Source organism: Triturus cristatus, chromosome 4_2 (genome assembly GCF_964204655.1).
Source record: "Triturus cristatus chromosome 4_2, aTriCri1.1, whole genome shotgun sequence".
Classification (NCBI taxonomy): domain Eukaryota; kingdom Metazoa; phylum Chordata; class Amphibia; order Caudata; family Salamandridae; genus Triturus; species Triturus cristatus.
The window spans coordinates 115,965,342-115,990,624 of record NC_140586.1 but is presented as its reverse complement, the minus strand read 5'-3'; the positions used below and the strand labels follow the sequence as shown (position 1 = coordinate 115,990,624).

Genomic DNA, 25,283 nt, shown 5'->3' with positions numbered 1-25,283 from the left:
AGACCTTCGTCATTGCCATCGGCCCTGAATGGCATTCCCAGAGGAGGTGTGCCACCGGCCCAAGCCTGCCTTTGCCAAGGAGGGACCTCGAACCTTTCCCCGTCGGGGGGGCCATATCCCATTTCCCAAGATCAAGGACGTTGCATCGGAGGCTCAATCCCGCCCCAGGCACGAGAGAAATGCTCTCGGCCTTTCCCCACTTTGCAGCGTGAGCCTCCGCTGAAGTCTGTATTGCAGCCCGTACTTGCCGAGGAGTGGCAGTACCGGGGCCGGAGCGTGGAGCTACACTTTGTTTTCCATCATAAACCGTGTTGGGGGCATATTTTTGGCTGGAGTACATTATTTTTGGCACTACAAACTGCCTGATTGTTGCATTACGCATTGCATTATTTTTGCATTGCAAACTGCCTGATTGTTGCATTACGCATTGCATTATTTTTGCATTACGAACTTCCAGATTGTTGCATTACGCACTGCATTCTTTTTGCATTATGAACTGCCTGATTGTTGTATTACGCATGGCATTATTTTTGAATTACAAACTGCCTGATTGTTGCATTATGAATTGCATTATTTTTGCATTACGAACTGCCTGATTGTTGCATAACGAACTGCATTATTTTTACATTACTAAGTGCCTAATTCTTGCATTACGAACTGCATAGCATTGCACTAGGACTGCATTGGGTCATCAAAAATTGCTCATTAATACTGCAAGAACCTACAAGGGCTTGCTGGCCTAATAACTGGCCAGGTGAAATATTACTAATACGCATATGCTGGATTTTTATTGTGTGGTCTCATCATATATCTTTTTATATAAACATAAAATTGTTTTTTCTGAAACTCCTGTGGAGTCCATTTGTGGTGTTATCATTGGGTTACTGAGAGTGTGGTTGCAAATACTTTACACATTTGCCTTGGAGATAAGCCTGGCTGCTCGTGCCAAGCTACCGAGGTGGTCGGCAGGGGCCATCTGAGAAGGTGTCCTTCATTTCCCTAACTTAGAAGCAAGGGTCCCTATTTGGCCTAAGGGACCTACCTCAGCCAACTAGAGACCCCCAGGTCTAACAGAACCTCTATATACAAACCAGCCGGGCCAATAGTTGAAATCTATAAAACACAAACAAGGGGTGCTACATTACATGGGGCAGAACTATGGGTCATTGCTCCACTACCAGTTGGAACAAGGTAGTGAATAATTTCATGAGGGAGTTATTATGTCTCTCCCCCAGTACCCCCCTCAGACTGGATCTGGGCATCAGGCCCATTAGCAAAGAAATCGCCCACCTATAGATCTGAGCTTAAAGAGCTGTTGAGTCTCCCGGGCACCAGCAAAATACCTTGGCTTGTATACATAAAGGATGTCTGTAACAGGCTGGGTAAAACAGGCCTGTGGAGCACTCCTGAAGAATCATGCCCTCTAATCTCGCAGTTGGTAAAATTCTTCAGGAGGTATAAATTTGCCGACATCCAGGAAAGCTTGTCCTCCGGCCGTGTGACAGCCGAATTCTTAAGAATCAAAGACGAGCACATCATGGAATATTTCCTGGATGACATACAACCAACTCTGGCAAGAAAACTGTATGTACAGTTTAGACTTGGGACACGACCGCTATATGCCTTTTCAAATAAATGGTTCAAAACTCAATCTGGAGCCTGTAATTATAAGGAAGAGACAGAGCTACATGTGTTCTTTTTTTGTTCTGGCTATAAACTACCCCTGCAGCGCTGGCTTATCCAACTTTGCAGGAACTTAGGTTTCGTACATTGCGCTGAGGCACTTAGAGTATTAAAGTACAACACCCATGCCCCCATTGTTTTTGCTGTATCTCGCTTTCTAACCTCAATGTGGCGTGGACCTTTTTAAATTAGTAATCATGGCCCTAGAAACTTATATTTGCTGCTATCCTTTTTATTCTCATATGTATTCCTTCAATTTTAACAGTTTTATCGATTATACCTTCTAAACAAATATCCCTTTTAAACCTGTCATTGTATTGTATTAAATCATATGTTTAGGATCATGATTTGGAAAATATAAAATGTACTTTATTAGTGCTAAAAGTTTCCAACTGTATAGCTTCTTTTATTGGTAGATGTTTCTTACTTGATTGTCTTTTATATGAGTTAACTGTACGGCTATGTATTATTTATGATCCACTTGTGTATATCTCCGTTTGAAATTTTTTCATGATTATGTACTTTTATGGTTCATGAGACCGAAATAAAGTTATGGAATGGAATGGTACTCACGCCTGGTGAAAACAGAAGTGCTTGTACAAATAGCTTCCAATCAAAGCACTCATCATATAATGTAATCAATTCTCGTTTTACACATGTGTACAGCTTTGAACTTTGACAGCCAATTCTCCATTAGACGTACCCTTTCTCTCCCCTTCCATGCAATGGCAAGCCCCCATTGCGCCAGCAATAACATCAGCAGTGCAAATTGTATCACTTATTTTACTATTTTGATTTGAGACCAGCTTCAATCACTTGACATTTTTAGGATGCAGAAATCAATGCTGTCATTTAATCTGTCAAGCACTTCCATCCAGTATTTTGTAATCCTAGGGTAGTTCATTAACTGATGGAAAGTACTGGATTATTCAAGTTAGCATTTAGGACACCTATCTCACCTAGTCATCAATTTTGCACAGCTAGACTAGTCTCCATGTATGTTCAATGCAAAACATTACATTGTAAGAATGAATCTTGACTCTGAAGATATTTTTTTTATGAGGACATATATTGTCCCATTCTCTAGCACTAAATTCCAAATCAAAGTCAAAGAGTCCCTTTATGGTTAGCTATAATCCTCAATTTGGTCTTCATTGTATCTGTCATTAATGTTCTGTGGAGGAAGGAATTATATTTTCCACCAGTCGCTAATCTCAGCACGCTCTTCATAATATTAGTCTCCATCGGTCTATCCCAGAAGGAACCTGATGTATATCGAGCTGCCTTCCATAACCTTAGGCAGTGTAGGAACTATACATCTAAAATAGCAAACAATCCCTTGGTGTCAACAATGTTTTGTAGTATTCAATTAAAAATAAGTTGCATAACAATATGGAGTTTCCTTCTTGCAATTTCGTCACATCCGTATCGCAGATTGAGTCGCAGAAATAAGGCAAATCCTACAACAGTGATTGTTCAGCGAATTGCTCAGCACACTTTTTCTTTGTTTGTAACCCTTCCAGAGATTTCTAGTTAATTATCTCAAGGAAGGTAGTCTGTCATCACATACAACATAATTTTTAAATCTTTCTCTCAGGGGCCTATTGCCATGCATTCCCTCCAAAAGTAACTGAAGTGTTCATGTACTCTTCAATCTGCCACACAGTTGAAATGCCAAGCGATAAGAATCTAAGTTAGGCAGGCCCAAATCACCTTTCTCCAGCACCTCCTATTTCTTCCTGTTAAGAGCTGGCTGATATGGACTATTGCTGATCTCATGGCAAAGACCTCCGGGCTAATGAATGTTCTTTTGCTGATCCCGTGCCATATAAATTCCTGGTGGTCTCTGTTCTATTGGTGAACCTGTGCCACAGAACTACCTCTAATATATGTTCCATCTCTGAATCCATCAGAAAGAACTCCCTGATAATCTACAAACTATCACCAAGTGCATTCCACAGAACAGGAAGCTCCTAGTCAATCACGGGTTCTACATCTGCTCTCATATCATACCCTGTTGCTATATGTTCTATCACTGAGCCCACAGTTGAACTTATCCTGTTAAATTTCTGCAGATCTACTTCTGCCACAGAATGTATGATGTCTGCATACATTATAATAAAGAGGGACTCACATTACCTGCTTGTCCTAAGGTGGAGATGAAGAGACTGTGGCAGCAACAAAAATTATTTTAGTGATTGGAGTGGATGGTATTAAATAGTGAAGAGACTGTGGCAGCAACAAAAACTATTTTAGTGATTGGAGTGGATGGTATTAAATAGTGAAGCAAAGTAGCATAAAAGGCCCTGCGTCTACCCAACAAAAAAAGCAGAATGACGAAGATCAAGAGACTGGAAAGGTATCTACCTCCCTACTAGCCGCTGCTCCCGCGGAAAGGACAAATTTACATATTCTCCCTATGTCACAGACTCGTCATCACACTAACTCATCCATACATTCATTCATTGATGGGGCCCATAACACCAACACACATTCGTCTCACTCGAATCTGTACACAGGAGGAAAAGCGCTGGACATGGGGGGGTAACTTATTACCTGTCAGGAGTAAATTTCTTTACATTATATACATCTGCACCTATAGAATCCTGACTTTGACATCAAGGCACTCCACCACTTGGTCAACGGACCAATTAGTTGGACTGGTTGATGGTGATTTAGAACCAGCTAAAACACAATTAAAGCCTAGGAAACATTTGATTAATTTCCAGTACTCAATTAAAGAATCACAAACTCATTTCTTATTAATCCAAATTTTGTTTATCTAATATTAATTAAGCCTGGGCAAAGCACTACGCTACGCTCGCGTAGTTTGTGAAGTTTGCTCTACTTTGCACTACGCGAATTGCACGTACCACAGTGCAAATATACATTGCGTAGCGCAGCAGTCATTTTTTGCTTTCTCGCGGTCCTCAACGTCAAGTTGGCGACCGCGAACAAGCAAAATGACATCCCGGCGAGACTTTTTCCTCGTTCGCGATCAGCAACATCAAGTTGGCGATCGCGTGCGTGGGAAATAAACCTCCCGGCGAGATTCTCAACGCGGGGAGGTCAGGTTTCTCATTGCGAGTGGTCGCGTATGATGACGACCGCTCGCGATGAGAAACTACCAGTCCGCGTTGAGAAAGCTGCCGCTCAAGTAAAAATCTACTCAAGCAGCAGAAAACTACAGCTCGCACTGTGCAAGATGCCGTTTTCAATGATTGCACAGTGCAGACAAGCATCCGGCACTGCGCAATCATTGAAAACAACATCTTGCACAGTGCGAACAGGGTACTATGCAGTTCGCGAAGTGCTTCGCGTAGTGAGAAGTGCACTTTGCGTAGCTACGCGTAGTGCTACTTCGCGAACTACGCCCAGGGTTAATATTAATTTGCTCTGCATTACATTTAGGCACTACAGAATATAACATAATTCGATTTATTTCAAGAAGACATCAAACCTTTAGAACATAAGCATAGATTTCGCATTGCATTACATTTACCAAAATCTCGAAATTGGCGACCCTCCGATCACACAGAAGATTATTCAAGTCTCTGCTACAATCTCCGGATAAACTGTCCAACCCACAGCAATACTCAAACCATCAGATGAAATTACTTTCCCGAAAATCAAAGAAACCCAAGGTAAACCATGGAAATCTTCATTCAGTTCAATGCAGACCCAACGCCATAGAGGATCATCCCAGTGAACCACCCCCCTTTGGCAGATGAGTCTTTATACCCTTTTTCCCGCTTACTTCAGATCAATATGCAAAAATTTTAGGGTTAGAAACTGATCTGATTGGCTAGTCCGATTCAATTTGTAAGTTCTCAAAAAATTCTCATGACCAACTGGTTTTCCATGAGACTTGGCATAGGAGAACGTAAAATATGTCCTGTATCCTTCGGTTCACAGGCAAAAGTTGCAAAGTAATAACAAGCCATTGTCCCCTTGGTAGTTCACACCGTTCATCACTTGGCAACCCTCCATGCTCCTATCCTTGACAAGAGACACTCTGCTACAGGAGCTAAGGTCACTTGGAGATCTCCAGAGCCATTTGATTCTGCGCAGTAGTCATCGCGCTCACATGACGGCGGCACCACAGGAGCTCCATCTTACGTACTGCGACCTAGCAGGCCCAAATGCCAACTTAAGCAAAAACAGACATTACAGTAATTAGAATATAAAAATGAAGATTCTAATGTTTAATCCCACGCTAATCCCAATATATATTAGTATTTTTCTAGCTTGTAGCAACATTTAAATCAATAATACTCACCATTCTGCAGTACTGAAAGCACAACCCATCACAAAAGCGACATGAATCATGCAATTCTCTATTTCACCACGTTCTAAAGTTAGTTTGCGTACCACAGTTAATTATTTTAATTGTTTTCCCATGCTATTAGCATTTTAGTCCCACGTGTATCTCGTGTTTACCAAGGTGTAAGAGATGGTTAGTCATCTCACTTCAAACTAATTAGTACGAGTTAAGGCTTAGAATGATTACGTAATTAATTTCATGGGAAATAGAGGAGGTACCATGTAGATTGCTAGATATTGTTGTACATTTCATCTTATCATTACTTTTATATCAATGTTACCTTTGTAATTAATCACAAGCTGCCACTGAATATAAAATGCAACAAAATTTGTCATCTTCAGGTGGATAGTCAAAATACAATTTTTTCTACAGTCGTTTGCCTACTCAGTGCCCCATCAACAAATATTAGGTGGCATCGGCACTAAGGCACCTTAAAGGGTCAACGGGCTCTGTAGGAGGAGGACACCATAGTATTCCAAAGCAGCATCTCAAGCTACGGACCCAATAAATATGTATTATCGATGAAGCAAAGACATTGCTGCATATTTGTCCCTACATTCCTCATTTTTATTTTAGTTCAACAGTTTGATTACCACTGAATAAATATTTGATATGCATTTGTAAAATGCAAATTTCACAATTCAAGGTTTATAATCAAATTTGGCATCTGCACAACACCATCATTAATTATATTCATATAGTTAAATATGGTAATATTTGTCCAAATGTATACATTTTGTCAACAATTTAGAAGAATATTTGAAACCAAGTTACTGTACGCCACTAGCATGTCCCTAAATGCAAACATACTCACACTTTATAGCAATGTAACACATTTTATTAAATCCACATTAGAGCCATGTGACCTACTCTGGAACCCATACATCTAAACTCAGTGCTACTAGGCCAAAGCATGGTAGATGTGTGCTGTACAATACCCAGTGGACTGCACAGTGATCCCAGGCAGGCTCAGATTCCAAAGAGTTTGTATATGTGAACAAGATCTCCCAAAGCCAACAGGTCTCACTTTTTTTAAACATTCATTGGCAAAGCCAATAGGTTTTGATTTTTGTTACGGGAATCGTCGGTGGCTTTGTGAGTTTTGCTTCGAGTTGGTCTTCAAAGAAAATACCAAGATAAAGCAATCTCTTGAGATACAACAATATAAAAGCTGAAGGCATTGGAATGTATGTCGTCATCCTGCAGTCTTTTTCCCCGCAGCGAATCACAACGCGGTCGTAACACCAACCGCGTTGTGATTTCGCATACCATTACTCCGCAAGTCGGAACAACGACTTGCAGAGGGGGGGCGCTGGATGTTGAAATAGTATAATTTCCTATTCCAACTCCAGTCTGTGCGGACACTAGGGAAGGTGTTGGATTTTAAATCCAACACCTCCCACCCCCCGCAAGTCGTTGTTCCGACTTGTGGAGTAATGGTATGCGGAATCACAACGCAGTCGTTGTAACGACCGCGTTGTGATTCCCTGCGGAGAAAAAGTTTTGTGGTAAACGTTGTTTACCCTTTCTAAAGGGTGAACTGGAATGATATAAACAGGAAACTACTGCATAGTACATAGTTCTGACAACGGGCTAGTATTTGTGGTGCATTTCTTAGAAAAGCCAATTTGTGTAAACTAGAAACCTGTATGTCCAACATCATGTTATCACGACATCAAAATAAAACAAATGAACATGCAATTATGATTAGTGAACAGTTTAGCCTTTCCATTTCAAATACTTTTATTGGCTTTATAATAGTACAATATAACAATGTAAGAGAAGCAAACCTGGATTGTGATAGTATATTGATAGTAGGAGGTAAGTCATTAGTATTTGCGTAATTCCAATAGGCGTGATGAGTATTTGTGATAACAATGTCATTATAAAGTGCAACTTTTCCTGCGTAAAGAAAAACAAGGCTGTAGGAAGGGGGAGGGGGCATTGAGACTGGCAAAGAACTGAGGGGCAGAGGAGAGGTGATCAGAAGAAGAGTGTAGGTAGGCTGCTCAGTTAATATGTTACATCATATATTATCGATTGATGTAAATACAGGGATCTGTATCTCCAAATGCTTATTGTATGAAAGCTGTCTGTGTTTTGGCCTGGTGTGGTTGTAATCGTGAAGTATCACGGCAGTTCTTTTTCTAAGTAGAAGTTTAATTTGGACCACAGATGTCGAGAGTTTTTGCTTGGAGGTTTTGGTTACATAATATTGTCAGAACCACTTGAGTAGTAGGACCAAGTCCACCATATGTGATACGATATATTGTAATAGTGTTTCCATTCACAGAGGATTATTTTAACCCCTAGAGTTAATAAAATATCCAAGAGAAGGAATTCTGAGATGGCGAGAGGAGGAGATGGTAGTGATCACCCAGGGGCCTAGTGCAAATATAGTTTACAAGTTTGGAATATCTTGTTAACAGTTTGTCCAATATCACACCAGAAAGAAAGAGTTACTGATTTATAGCAGATCATATGTTCTAGGTATCCTTTAACTTCATTGCAATTACAACAAATATCTGATTGTAAAAGACTGGATTTCAATAATTTGTCAGGAGTCCAAACCGACCTATGAATAGTCTAGAATTTGCACTGGATTATTACAGGTAATATTTATTTGGTTATGCATTTCCATGGGTCACTGAGGGGTGGTTGGGGTTGAGGGGTTTAGTCTGATACAGACATCCTCACACTTTTTCTGAGTGTTACTATTTGTATTATTGGTGTAAGTTGTCTATTTATATTTATTGAGTCAGGTGAATTGAGGTAACCTGCCAGAGTTTTGCTGTTCTGAATTCCCACTATTTATTTGCTTTCAGACGGTCAGCGAGCTCTCTCACTAATAATTTTGGTGTAATTGTATTTGAGAGTCTTTTTATTTGTCTAGGATGTTTTTATTGTTGCTATGTGTTAGTTGTTGTCCGAGTGTCTCAATCTCTTTCTCTATGTCATCTAGTTTGTTATTTATGGCTTTTTCTCATGCTGCTTATCATCTTAATTGTAGCTTTCATAGCTGTCCACAGGGTTTCAGAGCTATGTTCGGTGAAGAAATTGGGAATGCTGCTTATTATATATGCCTCAGAGTTCTGATCTTGTAGATTCTCCTCATTCATTCTCCAGGTTTTTATTTTTTTTCCAGAGGTGGATTTAGATATATTAACACCTATTGATGTGCAGGCATGGTCAGGGATTGTAATAGGTTCTGTTTGGGGGTTGGAACAGTTAGGGGTGAGAATGTTGTTAGCTAACAGGTAGTCTGTTCTTGGGAATGTATTGTGAGAGTGCAAATAGAAGTACATTCTCTTTTGTCGGGTAATAAAGTGTCCAGATGTCATTCATTTTATTTAGGCTGCAGAGGTTGTTCATCTGCTTAAGAGATTTATATAGTCTACAAAATAGGATCACTTCCGAAACAAATCCAGAAACCAGTAACGAAAATGTCATTTTGTCAGCGAGGTCTATAATTTCCTAAACACAAAAGCCAGAACCCAGCAACTAAAATGTCATTATGTCAGCGAGGTAACTATATCAAATATAATTTACCCTGACTCTGAGTTACAAGCTACACTTTATATTGCTTGCAAAGTCTAACAAAATGACTACTTCAGTCCATAACCAAAACCCAGTGGGAACACAAATAGGATAATGTAGCCATCCACAAAAAGTCATAGCCTGCATGGACAACAGACCTGGCAAACCATGAAAATGCATGAAAACCTATGGCTGAAGTCTGTAGACTTAATTTTCCCTCTCTCTGTATTACTTTTTGGGTGTATCTTTTTTAAGGGATTGGCACATAAAGTCTAAAAAAAAAAAACAACTAAGCTGTCAGCAGCAAGACCTACAAATGCAGAGAAGAGCTTTGCTCTCAAATGGGTACTGTGTACATTTGAACATCTATACACCGTTTGTTCATTGCAAGAGCAAATGTCTTGATGTTTGTATCCATTAACCAGCAATTTAGAGATTTAGTTAAGAAAGTTTCTTGAGCGAAGGTGCAGGGCTGGAAAATAGACTATTGTGCATAAAAATAATAAAAGGAGTTGGTATGTTAGGATAGTTTTCACGGTACCGAATGCTATCCTATTACATCATGACTAAGTACGAAAGCTCATTTAATAAATGGCATAAGCAAATGTATGGAACCATACTAGAGTTGGTGATGCCGAGGAAAAACTTCAGATTGCATTGGAATAGATTACTGGAGGAGGAGGTGAGTTTACTCAGGACACCAACCCAAAACGCTTTCATATGCAGGTATATTTAGATACACAAGATAACCTTGTTAATGGTTGTGTTGGAAAAAGAAATTGAGAAATAAGTTAAAGAAATACCAGGGGCGTCTTATACAAAGCAATGTTACCTTGGGAAAGGCTACAATTCATAAAATCTAGCACATACCATTTTAGAAATCGTAAATTGTGATTCGTTGTATGGTGCAGTTTTCTTAAATGTAATGTTTGTGCATGACGGCCTAAATTATTCAACCTATACCTCTTTCTCGCAGCAAGGTTTTGGGAACATGGATGGCGAGTACTGGCTGGGGCTGGAAAACTTGTACTGGTTAACCAACCAAGAGAGCTACAAGCTGCTGATTTTGATGGAGGACTGGCAGGGACGGCAGGTCTTTGCAGAATACGACAACTTCTCAGTGGAGCCAGAAAGCGACTTCTACAGACTGCGGCTGGGCAACTACCGAGGCAATGCTGGCGACTCCCTTTCCTGGCACAACGAAAAACAGTTCAGCACATTGGACAAAGACAGAGATGCATATACAGGTAAGTCTATATAAGACCTACATAGCATGATTTGTGTCTATCACACTGGTACAGATGATGCAAGAGCATAGAGAAGGGAACCAGAAAATACCTAACAATAGTATTAGCGAGTGACAGGATAGTAAGGTGGAAAAGTAAGTGTGGAAATCAGAGGCAGGTAGAGTATCAGAGATGGAATTCAAAAAAGGGTGCTTAACGGGGTTCTCCAGGCAAGGCATAACCCCCTGTTTAAAGAGTGTTTTCAGAGGTCTCAATACACTACATAAGGCAAATTTAACACCTTTACCACCTAAAGTCTTGAATGAGATCCTATACACATGATGAGACACATAACAAGCATTGGCATAGCCAATAGGTCTCGCTTTTGGGACCTTTTAAGTGTTTAGTCATGCAACAGTTGCATAACTAAATACTTATAAAGTCCCAAAAGCGAGACATATTGGCTATGCCAATGCTTGTTTCTGTTTATTACTGCTCTGTAGTAATGGCGGCGCACGGGTGCCACCATTACTACATAGAAGTAATAAACATGAGGAAAAAAAACTGGCTCGCTGAGAACATCAAAGCGGCCGTGGGGCTGCGAAAGTGAAAGTGATTGCGATCCCGATCAAACATCAAAGCGGCCGTGAAAGTGAGGCGCGCGTGTCCACGCACATGCACTGTAGCTCTAGGCTACAGTGGTAGCACTTTTTGGAGCCCTCACAAAATGTCTCGCCAGACCAGCGCATGCGCTGGATCAGGCGAGACCTAAAAACAGTCTATTGCCTACTTTAATGACAGTAGCTCAGTTTTCATATTGGCTGCAGGTAACAATGTAAGTCATAGACCAGTCAAAAATACTATTTGAACAGTCCACATTTGTGTTCAGGCATTACCTAAATGACAATTTTACAAACAAAGTTGAATCACTACTCTGTGTTACCCTTCTGATTCACTGAGAAGCCAAGAATATCGGAACTTTCTTTCCAATTACATGTTTTGGAACAAACCCAAATAAATCTGGTAGCTATGGGATTATGGAGGCCAGACAAAAACAAAACACTTTCTGTGGTGGCTCACTGGAGGACATGACTTACTCAGCAAGCTGCTTTTTGTGTTGCTGGTCAAGAAAGGTCAGTGCAAGCAGCTCATAAGCAACCCCAGATGACTGAACATGAATTGAACTGCTTGCATCATTGTGCTAGGTTTCAGAGAAAGTATGCAGTTTTAATCTAGGTTATATCTGCACTTTGTACAGAGAGGCCAACATTTATACTCATAGAATGTCTGCACTGCTTCAAAGGTGCCTCCTTTTCTATTCTGAGACTTTCAGCATCTCATTGGAGAAGGGGCAAAAAGCCAACTGGTCACCTGAACATTTTTGCAAAATAATGGGTGGGGGCAGCTTGCCCCTGACATTAGGCTATTCTCCTAAACCCTAAAGGTCAAACAGTTGTTGGAAGATTAATGGATTACCCACAGTCCACCCTCTCTTGAGGGTTGAATGCCCAATAGGTACCAAGAAATTTAGATACATAATGGAGTGGGGGTAAGTCCACACTGACATCGGGCTTTACCTCAACCATCTAAAGACCCAGGCAGTCTCTCTGCCCCCAGGATGGTGCATTGTGGGGGTCAACCCCCAATCTTCCCAAAGGCCTGGAGAGCAGAAGCCCAATGGATGCTGGCGGTGATTTCTATAATTAATTTATTTTCATTTTTGTCTGGATTCAGGCCGCAAATCATGCCCTAAAATCCACAATAGTCTTTCTGCCCCTAGGGCCTGTAGCATCTTCATTACCTAAGGAGGCTGAAAGCCCGCCAGTTTACCTCGGGGAGGGGAAAAGGTGAGAAAAGGAATGGGGTGGGGTCATCTTGGCATTGGTACACCTGGCACAAGGCAACATCTCTGTCCCCAGAGGGGTCTGTATGTCAAAACTGTGCCCAAAGAAATGCAAATTTGCTATCACTTACCATTGTCAATGCCTGCATTATTCAGGCTCTGGGTCAACCATTAACCAGAGGGATCTACCAACCTTGGGCATTTCCGGAATCTTGAGACCCAGGAGAACCAGGGTAGTGTAGTTTATATGGATCCAAGCATGTTTTTTTAACCCAAATGCCTGATTAACATCAACGTATTTAACAAAATGTCTATTTTACACACAGTTATGTGAAGGAAAACGCTGGCAGTTCCAGCTAATGGCAAACGTCTTACCACCAGGCGTTCCCACAACCCTCTCAATTAAAATGCTTACTCCTATGAATCAGGTACCTAAGGTATGATACTGGAATTGACCAGACCTATAGCAATGGGAAGACCTCAGTGACACTACAATGACATCACACAGTCTAAGTTTTGACCGGTTCCTGTCATGGGTAATAGGCCCAGCCACACAAGTGGGGTACCGTTCCAGTATGGTAAAATCACTCTGAAGAGACCTTATGACTATTAGGAGAGTTGTTTCCCTGAGTAAAGTAATTGTTAAATGCAGTTTGCAAGGCAGTAAAAACTGTTTATGCTATTCAATGTCAATTGTGCTATACTGTACTAATAAACTCAAATTTGATATTTGCACTAAATTATGTGTGAACGTGGATCTATTAGCACAGTTGCTCTAAATCTCTAAATATCCTGTTATTAGGCCACAATTGTTTACAATGCCATGGCGTTTGTTTGTATAGTATGTATACATATATATCTACACACATATATACATATATTTTCAATGAAAAAAACAAAGGGTATAGGAACGTTATAGTTAAGGTTAGAGTTTCCACACGCAAAACCATAGAAATTCAGCAGTTATATTCAGAATTATCTCAAGTAACTATAACCCATGCTCTAAAGTAACCATAGCTCAGGCCCCTGCCATACATAGTTTTCTTATAATAATTTTACAGAAATGTTGCAGTGATACTATCAATGATGTCATAGAAGATGTCATGAGTGATGTAATAAGTGGGGTAATTAGCAGTACATGGCGAGGGCACAAGTTATAGTTACTTTAGGGCACAAATGATATGTACTTTATATAACTCTAACTTGTGAATTTCTGTGGTTTTGTGTGTGTAAAGTCTGAACCTAACTGTATCGTCCCATTAACCTTTGTGTTTTTCAGAGGATTTCTAAGTTTTTTTAATTCTATCTCCTAACTATAACATTCAGGTAACGTTTGCTTTTTTCAGTGAATGTCTGTTTTTTAATGCTATTTCCTAACTATAATGTCCTAGTAACCTTTGTGTTTTTTCAGTGAATTTCTAGTATTTTTTTTTAACGTAAAGTAATATTTAATTATCATGCGGTAATCCAACTGTGAGTGTAAACAGCGAACAGGCCCTGTGGCCAACACCCTGCCGTGCATGGCCGACAGCAGTGCGAGGTGGGGGGTGGCTGCAAGGTCTGGCCTGCAGCCAAGCCCGGTCGCGAACGCCCCAAAAGGCAGCCAACCCAAGAAGGGGGCATGCAGCCCATCTCCCTGCACCAATTTCAGCCCCCTGGACCCCATCCCTGGGGCCTGGTACATTTTGTGGGTGAGGGGGCATGTGTCTCTCTCCCCGGAGACCCCATTCCCCAGGGCCCACCACTGTAATTATTGGGGGGCACATAGCCCCCCTCCCAGAGCTAATTTCAGCCCGGGGGACCCTGTCTACCGGCCATATTGTAAACGGGCGGTGGGTACGCAGCCCCCCCTCCCTAGGCTGATATAGGCCTTAGGGATTTTCCATCTCCGGGGGCCTGGCCATTTAGTAGAGGTAGAGGGGGCTGCACGGCCTCTCTCCGGGCTGAGTACCACCCCGGGGACCCCATCACTGGTGGCCAAGCCAATAATTTATTGCGGAGGGGGGAACATGCCACTCCCCTTCTTGGGTGGATTTTGGCCCCTGTGAACCCCTCCCCCCAGCCCAGGCAATTAAGGGTGGGCACCCTGGTGACCACCCAAGGCTCCAACCATCTCCTTGTTGTGGGTTGCAGGGGAGCCCCTAGGCCCCCGTGGCCCCAGCAGGCTCCCAGCCTCTAGTGGGAGCTGACATTGCTCCTACCTACAGCGAGCAGCTAAAAAATCTGCTCCCTGCAGGCGGGAGCAATATTTTCATCTGTTATGGCAAACAAATGAAAAGTCTTCTCCCAGCGGGCAGGAGCATTTCAATGTTTGCTCTAGCTTGGCGGGAGCTTTGAAATTGTTCCCATCAAGCAACAGCAAACACAAGATTCCCTGCCCATGCCAGAGTGGGCAGGAAAATCGCTGTGTCCCGGGGTGGGTACCCTGGGACATTGCAGGAGCAGGCCCTGGGAGATGGGGTCCCCAGGGCTATTAATGGCTCGAGGACGGAGGCCCCTCTCACCATTTAATGCACAGCTGGGCCCCGGGGAATTGGGTCCCTGGGCCGCAATTGGCGTGCCCCCCCCAATATATTTTAAAGGCTCGGTCCTAGGGGATGGGGTCCCGAGGGGCCAAAATCGGCCCGGGAGGGGGGCTGGGCGCCCATTTCCCAATGTATTTTCAAGGCTGGGCCACGAGCAATGGCTCCAAAAGCAGTGTGGTGTTGGTTACTTGTGGGGGGTGGCCCACAGGGCCTGGCACAGGCAAGGCCTTGTGTACAACCCCCCACACTGCGTTCGGCCGAAGAACATGCACAGCTAGGGGTTTGCTGCATGCAGGGGGTTGGTCAGGCCATGTGGCCAACCCCTCGCAGTGCACTGCCTTAATTAAATAATATTTTATGTTAAAAAAACTCCTAGGAATTCACTTAAATAACCAAAGATTACAGGAACGTTATAGTTGAGAAATAGCATTAAAAAAGTAGAAATTCACTGAAAAAAACCAAGGTTGCAGGGACGTTATAGTTCCGAAACAGGATTTTTAAAAAACCTTAGAAATTCACTAACAAACCAAAGGTTACAGGGACATTATAATTACGTGAATATTTCAGTGACAACATTAATGTTTTGAACTAAAAAAAACACAGAAATTCACTGGATATAGTTAGCACACCTAACTATCACTTGCGCCCCCACCCTGCACTGTTTGTGACCGCACACATTACATCATTCATGACATGCTCCATGACATCACTGTTGACATCTCAAATGGCGTCATTGATGACAGCGTCCGGAGAGAGCAGTTGTATTCTGCCTCTGGAGGGCTCGTGGCAACCCTCCCCAGGGAATGGGGTCACTTAGGCCTTCACAGGCCCTTCCTCCCCCTTTTGATGATTTTTGTCCTGGAAATGTGCCACCCCGGGGCCACCACTGGCTCAAGGAGGGGACCGCACCCCCTCCCTCTAATTAAGTATAACTGGCCCCGGGGATGGAGTCCCCGGGCCCAAAATGGACTGGGGACCTTACCCATGCCCCCCTCCCATATGTTCAATAACAAATATGGAGTCCCACAAATTGCAACAAAAATGGACAATTCTTTAAAATCTTTGGCCCAAGGGGATTCCCTCTGGGTCTCCCCGCAAAGCCTAAGAGTGCAGGGCAGGCCTACCCCCTTTTGTTATTTTTTTCACACTTCAGGACAGGACACTAAGTCTCTGACTCCTGTAATGCTGCCAGCAAATTGTTTCTCATGTTGCTGGCAGCAAATCAGAGCACTCACAGGAGCGACATAGCCCACAGGAAAAAAATCGCCCTGGGCAATCCGAATGTTCTATTTCTGAACTGGTACTCCGGCGAGGGTGAGACCTCGCAGGAGTCCCTTGGACTTAAACATCCAGGTATAAAAAACGCTATTTCTCAAAAAATACGGAACAAATTTACACCAAATCACTAAAAACAGAATCGGTGAACCGAGATCTAGCTTCCTAATAAATGTGGTGTAATTCCGTTCAGGTGTTTTGGCAATAGAGCTGCCCCCCTCTCTCTTTTTTTCCAGCCCCGCTTGACAAATCACTCCAAATCTTTCCAGAAAGGAGCTGAGGTGAATTTGCCTTTTTTGGAAAGTTTCATGAAGATTCTTCAAACAGCGCAAAAGTTATTAGCAAAATAAAAAATACAGTGTTGTTGACTCGCTATCCACACTACATGAAACATATCTCTTCCCTCTACTATGCACACTGTTCTCATAAATGATGCCAAATCAAATGCCCATGAGTGTTGTCATAAAGGCTATGATTTAACATGCTATAAGTGATATATGAAAAGTTATAAGCAATGCAAGGGGACGGCGTGAGTTTTAGTTTATGTAGTGTGGCTAGCGGGTTTCTTAACACTGTGTACAGAGGTGCGCAAGTTATAGTACATTTCGACGGGGGCACAAAATATAACTGCAAGTTATAACCATAACTGTAGACTTTCTAATGTTTATGTAGTTTAAGTTGGATTTGTACACAAAAAATAAATGACGTTTTCATAACTATAACTTCTTGTTAGCCTTTGTTTTTTTCATTGAATTTAAATTTTTTGAAAGTGCTTCTAATCATAGTGTGTAGTGTCGTGTGGATTGTCGTATCGTGTCAGAATGTAGTGCTGTACATTGGAGTGTTGTAGAGTGCTGTGTATATTGGAATAGAGAGGCATAGATTGAATAGGCATACAGTGAAGAAGAGTGTTCTAGAGTGGAGTGACCTAGAGAGAAGTAGCATTTCATAGAGTAGAGTGGAGTGGCGTGTCGTAGAGAGGAGTGGCGTGGCGTATAGTGGCATGTCGTAGTGAGAGTGGAGTGCCATGTTATACTGTAGTGTGTTGTACAGTGTCTTACAGTGAGTGGAGTGGCGTAGAATGGAGTGGCGTAGAGTGGAGTGGCATGGCGTGGTGTAGAGTGGAGTGGCATTGAGTGTAGTGGCGTAGAGTGGCATACAAAGAGATAGTGTAAATCGGAGTGGCCTGTCATAGAGTAGAGTGGAGTGGTGTGTCATAAAGTAGCGTGTCATTTGGTGTCTTACAATGGAGTAGAATATAGTATAATGGCATACAGCTGAGTAGTGTAGAGTGGAGTGGGGTAGAGAGGCATAGCATAGAGTGGAGTGGTTTAGAGTAGCATGGCATAGAGTGGAGTGGCGTAGAGTGGATTGGCGTGTTGTCGATTAGCGTGGTGTGTCGTACAGTGGAGTGGAGTGACATGTCAGTGTTTTGCACATTCCATTGACTTTTTAGAAAGATGTAGCATCAAAATAGGTGAGTTCTTAATTTCTACGTGAGCTATACGATATTAGTAAATTTTGTAACCTATAGGAAGACATGAGGTACTTTACATTAGTGTGAATAGTTAGGTAAACATATTTTTCTTGTTGTATGTATTTTTAAATAAGGTAGAGTATCACAGTACTATCATGGAAGTACTGTGGTACCTATTAAAATGTAAACAAGCAGATGCAATAGGTCTCTCATTACTGAAAGTTTGAACTATTGGCGTTGCAAATATTAATGCACTGCCAATAGCTCAAACTTTCAGTATCAAGAAATATTGCATTGCAAATGCTTGTTGTAGTAGCATCTATGTTCTGTATAACTGGTGATCGAGGGTAACTGCATACATTGGTATTACTAATTAGATTTTTCCATCCATAATCTTTTTTGAGAAACATGAATATTTTCAGCACATAATGCATGAAATCCTATCCTTTGGCCCACAAAAATGTAAAATGCAGACTGCGTTTTCCGTCATCTGCAAGTGCACAGCGCTTAAATGCTGCCGCTCAAGCCCTCTGGGTCTGCGGCTTTCTGTGCATTGCTTATCCAAATGTCATACCCTTTAAAGCTCTGGCTGTTTCCTTCCCCTCCAGATGGAGACAGTTGCAATGTCAACGGGGAAGTAGTAGTGCAAAGAAACAAGGGGATAAATCAAATTTAGGACATGCTCCCCAGTACAGACACCTCCCCCCATAAAAGAAGCTAGTTTTGACAAAGAGCTGACCAGGTGTTTTTTCCCTCTTTTTTTACTAAATATCAGATCATCTTTTGATGACTTTTCTCCCAGACATCCTTCATCTTAAATCAATTGAGACGTAAAACAAACTTTTCTCTATCTATCTCCCAAGAGGCAGGGGTGGTTGAAATCTAGCATAAAACGAACAAGCGCTTGAACACAAGGGAGGCTCCCAGAAGCGTGGTCCTTCATGCCATGTCTACATGAAAGCCTCTGCAGGGAGAGAGGTGGTACAAACTGTTGGACCCTCCTGTGGCAAGAGCACATATAAGCAGCATGAGGAGGGGCGGGGGAGTTCACAGAGGCATCGTCAAAACCTCCACCACGCTTCTCATCAAAGCCTGCTCCCAATAAACACCACATTGTGCCGTTGACAGCCGGGGCTCCTCATGCAACAGCACTCTGCAAAATTACAAAATGATCATTCTGCAGCAAGGGTTAAGAAAACAGAATTCGGAATCGGTTTAAGTGAGCCAGGCTGTGTCTGAGGACAGGAAGCTCAACACTCACAATGCTATTAGGAAGCCATATATAGAACTGTGAATTTAACGTGCTCAGGAGAGCGTATACGTGATGTCACCCTGTCGCACTTTGAATGGAAAGCTACCCAGCAGCAGTCACATTCATAAAATGCACTCAAGGAGGCAATAAAATGTCGTCCTACCACAATGAACAAAAATCAAGCATTGGAAATGCAATCTGTCTGGGGCTGCCAGCCGTGCACGCGTGCTCAAAGGCTGGAGGGGGACGAGGGTGGGCTGAAGCGAGGAGAGGCACCTCGAGCTGCCATTAAGAGTCTGCAAGCCACAAAGACAATCATGGACAACACAAGCTGAGAATGGAATTTACAACTTGCACGGCATAAGGAGGGAGAGGCTAAAGGCAACACAACATAGACATCGGATACCGGGTGAATGAAAATCAGGCTGTGGTGTATGTATAGAATAGTGTGCTTGGAGCAGGCAATTAACATTTGAATCTGAGGCAAAAGAAAAAGTAGCGCCCAACAGTAAGTGTAGGGCTCACCGCAAACTAATGAATGTAACAGGGGCAGTCTCCATGGCGTGAGCAAAAGGAGAGACAAATGTAAGCTTTTGACAAATGAAAAGCAAGGATTTTTCACAAGCACATTAAGGAACCAAACACAAGCAATGGGCATTCTGAATGCACATACACCAGATGCAACATGTCTCGAAAGACAGCACATGCGCTGCCTAGGCGAGACCTAAAAAAGGAGTTATGTTAATCAATATAACAATCATTTTGTATTGGTGCTTATTATTGTTTTATTATTTGAAATATATCCTTTGTTTATTTTAATTTCTAAAGGTATTGCAGTACTTCCCAGCTAGTACTGCAGTACTCTGTTACCTTTTTAAAAAATGTATATAAAATAATAAAAATCTTTTTCCCCAACTACTCACACTAATGTAAAATGCTTAATGTCTTCCTAGCAACACATAAAAACATCGAAAAATAGCACAGAACACAGCCAAAGTGTGGTGGACAGACGTAGTGGCAAAATGGCTGATATCTTCGTTTCTATGTGAGATATAACTTATTACTATGCTTTTTAACCTATAGGAAAAATGAGGCACTTTATCAAAGTGAGAATAGTTAGGAAAAAGTTTTTGTATTGTTGTATACATTTAAAAAAAATGTTAACGGAGTACCATGTAACACTATCTTGAAAGTACTGCGGTACATTTTGAAATTATAAAAAAACAAAAGATTTCTCACTAACAATAAAACAATATTTTTTATTGTTGTTTAATTCAGTTTTATTGACTACTATATATATTTTTTAATGTCAAAAGGTACCGCAGCGCTTCCTAGGTACTACCACAGTACTCAGTTTCATTTGATCAAAATACATAGAACAATATAATACTTTTCCCTAACAATTACCAGTTTTATAAAGTGACTTGAAACTTTCTATATATATATAAAACATATTACAAATGTATATTTCAGGTCCAACCGAGAACGCAGCCAAAGTGTAGTCTAAACAATAAGGCTGCCTTTTTCTTTTTTAGAGGCAGTCATTAGCCAATAGTATTGAATTTTGTATTTTTTGTCCTGGCTATGTTCTGCATATAGTGTGAATGAACGGAGGTATACTGCAGCCCAGGACATCACTGCATTTTAGTTCCTTGTTCTACAAAACTATTCAACAGATTTCCATACAATACAAAAAGGATCCTTTCCAGAACATAATCTATATTCCTTCCAAATTTCATGAAAATCCAATCAGAGTTTGAAATCTATTGATGGAAAAATGTGTTTTGGGACCGCCTTTTTTCTTTACACTCTCATAACTAATCACCACAAAACTTTGCATCATCCTTAAATGTAGAGAAAAGGAATAGGTCTGCAAACTTCCATGGAGATTCGTTGAATGGTGGGAAAGTTATATATATAAATTTATAAGCTAAGTAAAAGTAGTAAAGGGGAGAGAACCGTTGAGGGAGTTAAAGTCCCATAATCCACACTTCCAGCCAGAGGAGGAGGATGATGGAGACGGGCCAAGCAGCGACATCACCGCTTTGCAGGGGACACAACAGCACTAATGAGGGGACTTAAAGTCATCTGCCAGAGAAGCAGAGGTGGTGGAGGCAAGTGCAGCAGCGACATCACCACTTTGCACTAGATAGCGCTTCAACATTTTTGTTGGACACGCGTGGGGCAAGGGCGGGCCTGCCTTTGCTCAGATAAGGGTGAACTGGGCCTATACTCTTAGTTTGCTCCAAGGGTAGGGGACTTACCACAACCACTTTCTTATTATAATGCCAGGCTACTGCTTAGTTTAACCCTTTACTTACCTGGTCTAACATTTGGCTATAGCTGGGCCTTTTTATTACCTTTACGAACTTTCACACATTTAATCATTTATTGCCGATGTAAAATTGTCTGGGGAACAGTTTAGTCTATTCCACTATTATGGGCAAAGAGGAAGGCTGCATTTATCCCAAATGGAACACAAAATAAGAAGAAAGGAACTAAGCACACCGAAAATTGTGTGATACAGGAAATTGAAAATTCGATTGAAATGGTGGAGTCTATATTGGGCGAAAGACACCCAGTGGAAAATTCACCACAAGATCAAAAACACTCACAAAAAAGGTTGCCTGCAAGAAAAAAGGTCGGCAAATACTATCTAATCAATCACCTGCTTCCATTGAGACATTCCATGTTGCTTTTCAACCAGAAATCTTTAAGAGTAATAAAGAATGTTTTTCTCATATTTTATCAAATGTTACCTGCTCAAACAGATATGAGGTGTTGCAATCTCAGGAGGTTGGGGAACAGGGTGGGTAAGATGGGTGTGTGGTAAATGTTACTAAAGTGGGAACACAACTAAAGCCTTCGGTTAGAGGTCACCATTGTTGTTTTCCCAGACTTTAAGAGGTTACTGACCTTGTTATTTCATGGAAATCCATTATCAGATTTAAAACAGTTGCTGGTAAATCTGATTGACCAAGCTTGCCATCCGAATTTGTACTCCCCATTGCTTTACAGCAACTCCAACCTAAGGGCACTCAAAATAGTGATCCAAATTGCAATTGCCCTCCCTTGCATCCCCCAAACAAGCAAGGTGGGTTGTTGTGCATGAGGGATCACCCAACAGCTTTAAGAATTTCAACTGAAGGGAAAAGATTTAGGGACCCAAGACCTGACCCATCTTATGCTGATTTTGAAAACAAAACATGTCAGGGAGGGAAAGGAAGGGTAGAGGTCAGAACCTAAACCCAGGCTCTTTACAAGCAAAAGCCCAGCACATAGTGAAAATGTGAATTCTATGATCAGGAGTACCTTTTACCTGGGATAGTTGTAGCTATTCTACTAGTATATGTCCAAATCCCAGAGCTGGTTATAATTCTTTAAAAGAAGCCACAGTTTATATGACTAAGGTGCCTAAATTATGAATAGGTGAACATGAGAAAATGTCTTCATTGAAAAATAAGATAGTGAACTCAATTAGGTTAGTCCAGCAGTGTTACTTGGTAAACTATAGTGACATGGTGGAGGTTTCCCGCTTTCCTGACCCTACAGGTCATTGGGCCTAAGATAAGGTCACCCTCAAAGATGCTGAGCTAGCAAGGGGTCTTGTTGTGTTGGGCTTAAGGACAGACACCCCGTAAGGTTCTGAGATTCAGCTTAAACCATTTCCCCACCATGGCCAACAAGAAACAAATCTGAGTCGTAAAGATGACAGTGAGAGGCTGAACCATATGACTTGAAATGAAACGAATGAAAGTAAATTTATAAAGTGGTCAAATACCAGTTGGTGTCAAGGCACTCTGAGCCATGTAAACGACCTAGAGGCTGGGAATTAGAAGCATTCAAAGGGAAATAAGATTAGTCTACAGAGAGAATAGCCACGTTTTTAAAGTCTTTCTAAAGGTCAGATGATTTTCAACAACGTTTAGATAACGTGGAAGGGTATTCCAAAGTTTGGCCGTGGCTATAGATAAGGATCTTCCTCCCCATCTTGCTGCCCGAAATTTAGGTGTAACCACCAGTTTGTTCTAAGTAGAGCTTAGTGGTCTTGCTGGTAGGTACCACTGAAACTTGGCTCCGATAGCCCTGGGGTGCTGAGCTATGTAATGCCTTGTGTGCAATACACAAGGCTTTAAAGGTGACTCACCTACTAATGGGCAACCAGTAGAGCTTGAGAAGTTCAGCAGCCAACGACTGATGCTTGGGTAGGTCTAAAATGAGCCTTGCTGCTGCATTCTGTACAGTTTGCAGTTTTTTAATGGAGAACTTGTTGATATTCAGATTCAGGGTGTTGCAATAATCGATCCTGGACAGAATTAGCACCACTGCTATTGTTCAGCACTCCGATTGTGGAATATAAGACTTTCCACAATATTCTGACCAAGTTGAAGCAGGAGGATACTGTTCGGTTGAACTGTGAGTCATCCACTATGACCCCAAGATTTTTAACAGCTTTCACTGGTAAGGGCAAACTTTCCCATGATTCAGGCCTCCAATTTCTGTTCCAAATCCAAGGCTGACTTCCAAAGATGATCACCTTTATCTTCTCAGCATTCAGCTTAAGGCAATTGTCCCTTATCCAGGGGAAAATTGCTTTCATACAGTTATTAAAGTTAATGTCCCTTGCAGATCCATCCTCTGCCATAGATCCAATGATCTGTGTATTGTAACTATAGGAAAAAACCTGGAGGCCAAAGGATCACAGACGTTTGGCTAATGGGAAAACACAAAGATTGAATAACATGGGGCTTAGTGAGGATCCCTGAGGGACCCCACAAGAAAGAGAAGGATTCGGATATGAGCTGACCAATATTCACTATTTGGGTCATGTCCATTAGGATGGTTCTTAAGACATTGAAGGATGTGTCCTTAAATCCGACCAGAGCTAAGCGACAAGTATGAGTTGAGCAAGGACAATTTCATACCTAGAATACATGGAAATTCAATGACTCAATAGCATAGTGGCACGGGCCACTAAAATCAATGAGCATGATGATTTGGCTTTACAGCCAGTGATTATAGTACTTGCGAAGATCATCATAATTCATTAGAGCTTAGCATAGAGCATGTTAGATATCTAAAGAGGCAAATAGGTACTACTCTAACTGGCATAATCAACACTATTTGCAACACTAGTTTGAGTCAGTGTAATTATATCATTGCACCTTGTGACATTTATTTACCTTCCTCTCTCCTGTTGGAGGTCGGAACATCTCAAACCAGAGATTTCTATTGGTCATTTACATAATTCCAGAGCAAAATAAAAACATGTTGTAGGAGCTCAAGTCTCTGATCTAACAAAAGATGTCACTGTTAAGTTTGAATGTTGAAGGCTTAAAAGTGAAACGGGGATAGCGACTCAGTATGTTTATGGATAAGGTTGACTTTTGTCTGATGCAAGATACCTGGGCTACCAGGGATTGCCATAGGCAGGGCTATTCACATTTTCAATTATTGTCTGCAAAATCCAATGCTGGTAACCCAATGAGTATCCTATGCACTTGGGTAAAAATAGCTTTATACTGCACTGTAAACCAATTTGAAAGACACTAATTAGACAACTTGAGTTTAAATAAATTGATGGGAAAAAGGAGACCACTTTTACTACTTAAAGTATGCAGTATAAGTGTAAATAAGTTCTCTGAATCACCTACCGTACGCCATCTAGATATAATTTTAAATACCTATTGGAAAGATTTTGCTATAATTATTGGGGGGGATTACAATATCACTTTTGAACTGTCGGGTCTTCCAACAGAGCTAGCGATAGATGAGTATGCCGATTGGTGTATCCTTGGATTAGTAGCCCAACACCTTTCAAGCTTTATAGATCATCCCTGCAGTTAGTTGACATTTAATAAACATATAGATTAAAGGCGTGCAATGGACCTTCAATTTCAGATGCCCGGACCGCACCTAAATTTAAAGAGGCCAATACTGAAGCTGCATTGATTACATATTACTGGATGTTTGCCAATGGGGTGAGCTCATTGTATGGAGGGGTCTCCCAAACTTGAAAGGGATCATGATCCTTTTGTTCTCCATCACAAAGAATCGTACTTCAAAGGGCAACTAGATAGCTCTCTTTCTAAAAGCAGTGGACTAGTCATCAAAAACATTAGGAAGAATGTTAAATGGGAC

General features: G+C 41.5%; 1 protein-coding gene across 2 annotated transcripts in view; it reads left to right on the top strand.

Moving 5' to 3' along the window:
- Positions 1-25,283, top strand: part of LOC146833118 (angiopoietin-related protein 2-like) — a 208,799-nt gene that overhangs the window by 146,992 nt on the left and 36,524 nt on the right. For both annotated transcript variants that reach the window (XM_085600741.1, XM_085600740.1), the window contains exon 5: positions 10,521-10,791. In XM_085600741.1, the coding sequence (XP_085456867.1) occupies positions 10,521-10,791 (271 nt within the window). The remainder of the gene's footprint in view (positions 1-10,520; positions 10,792-25,283) is intronic.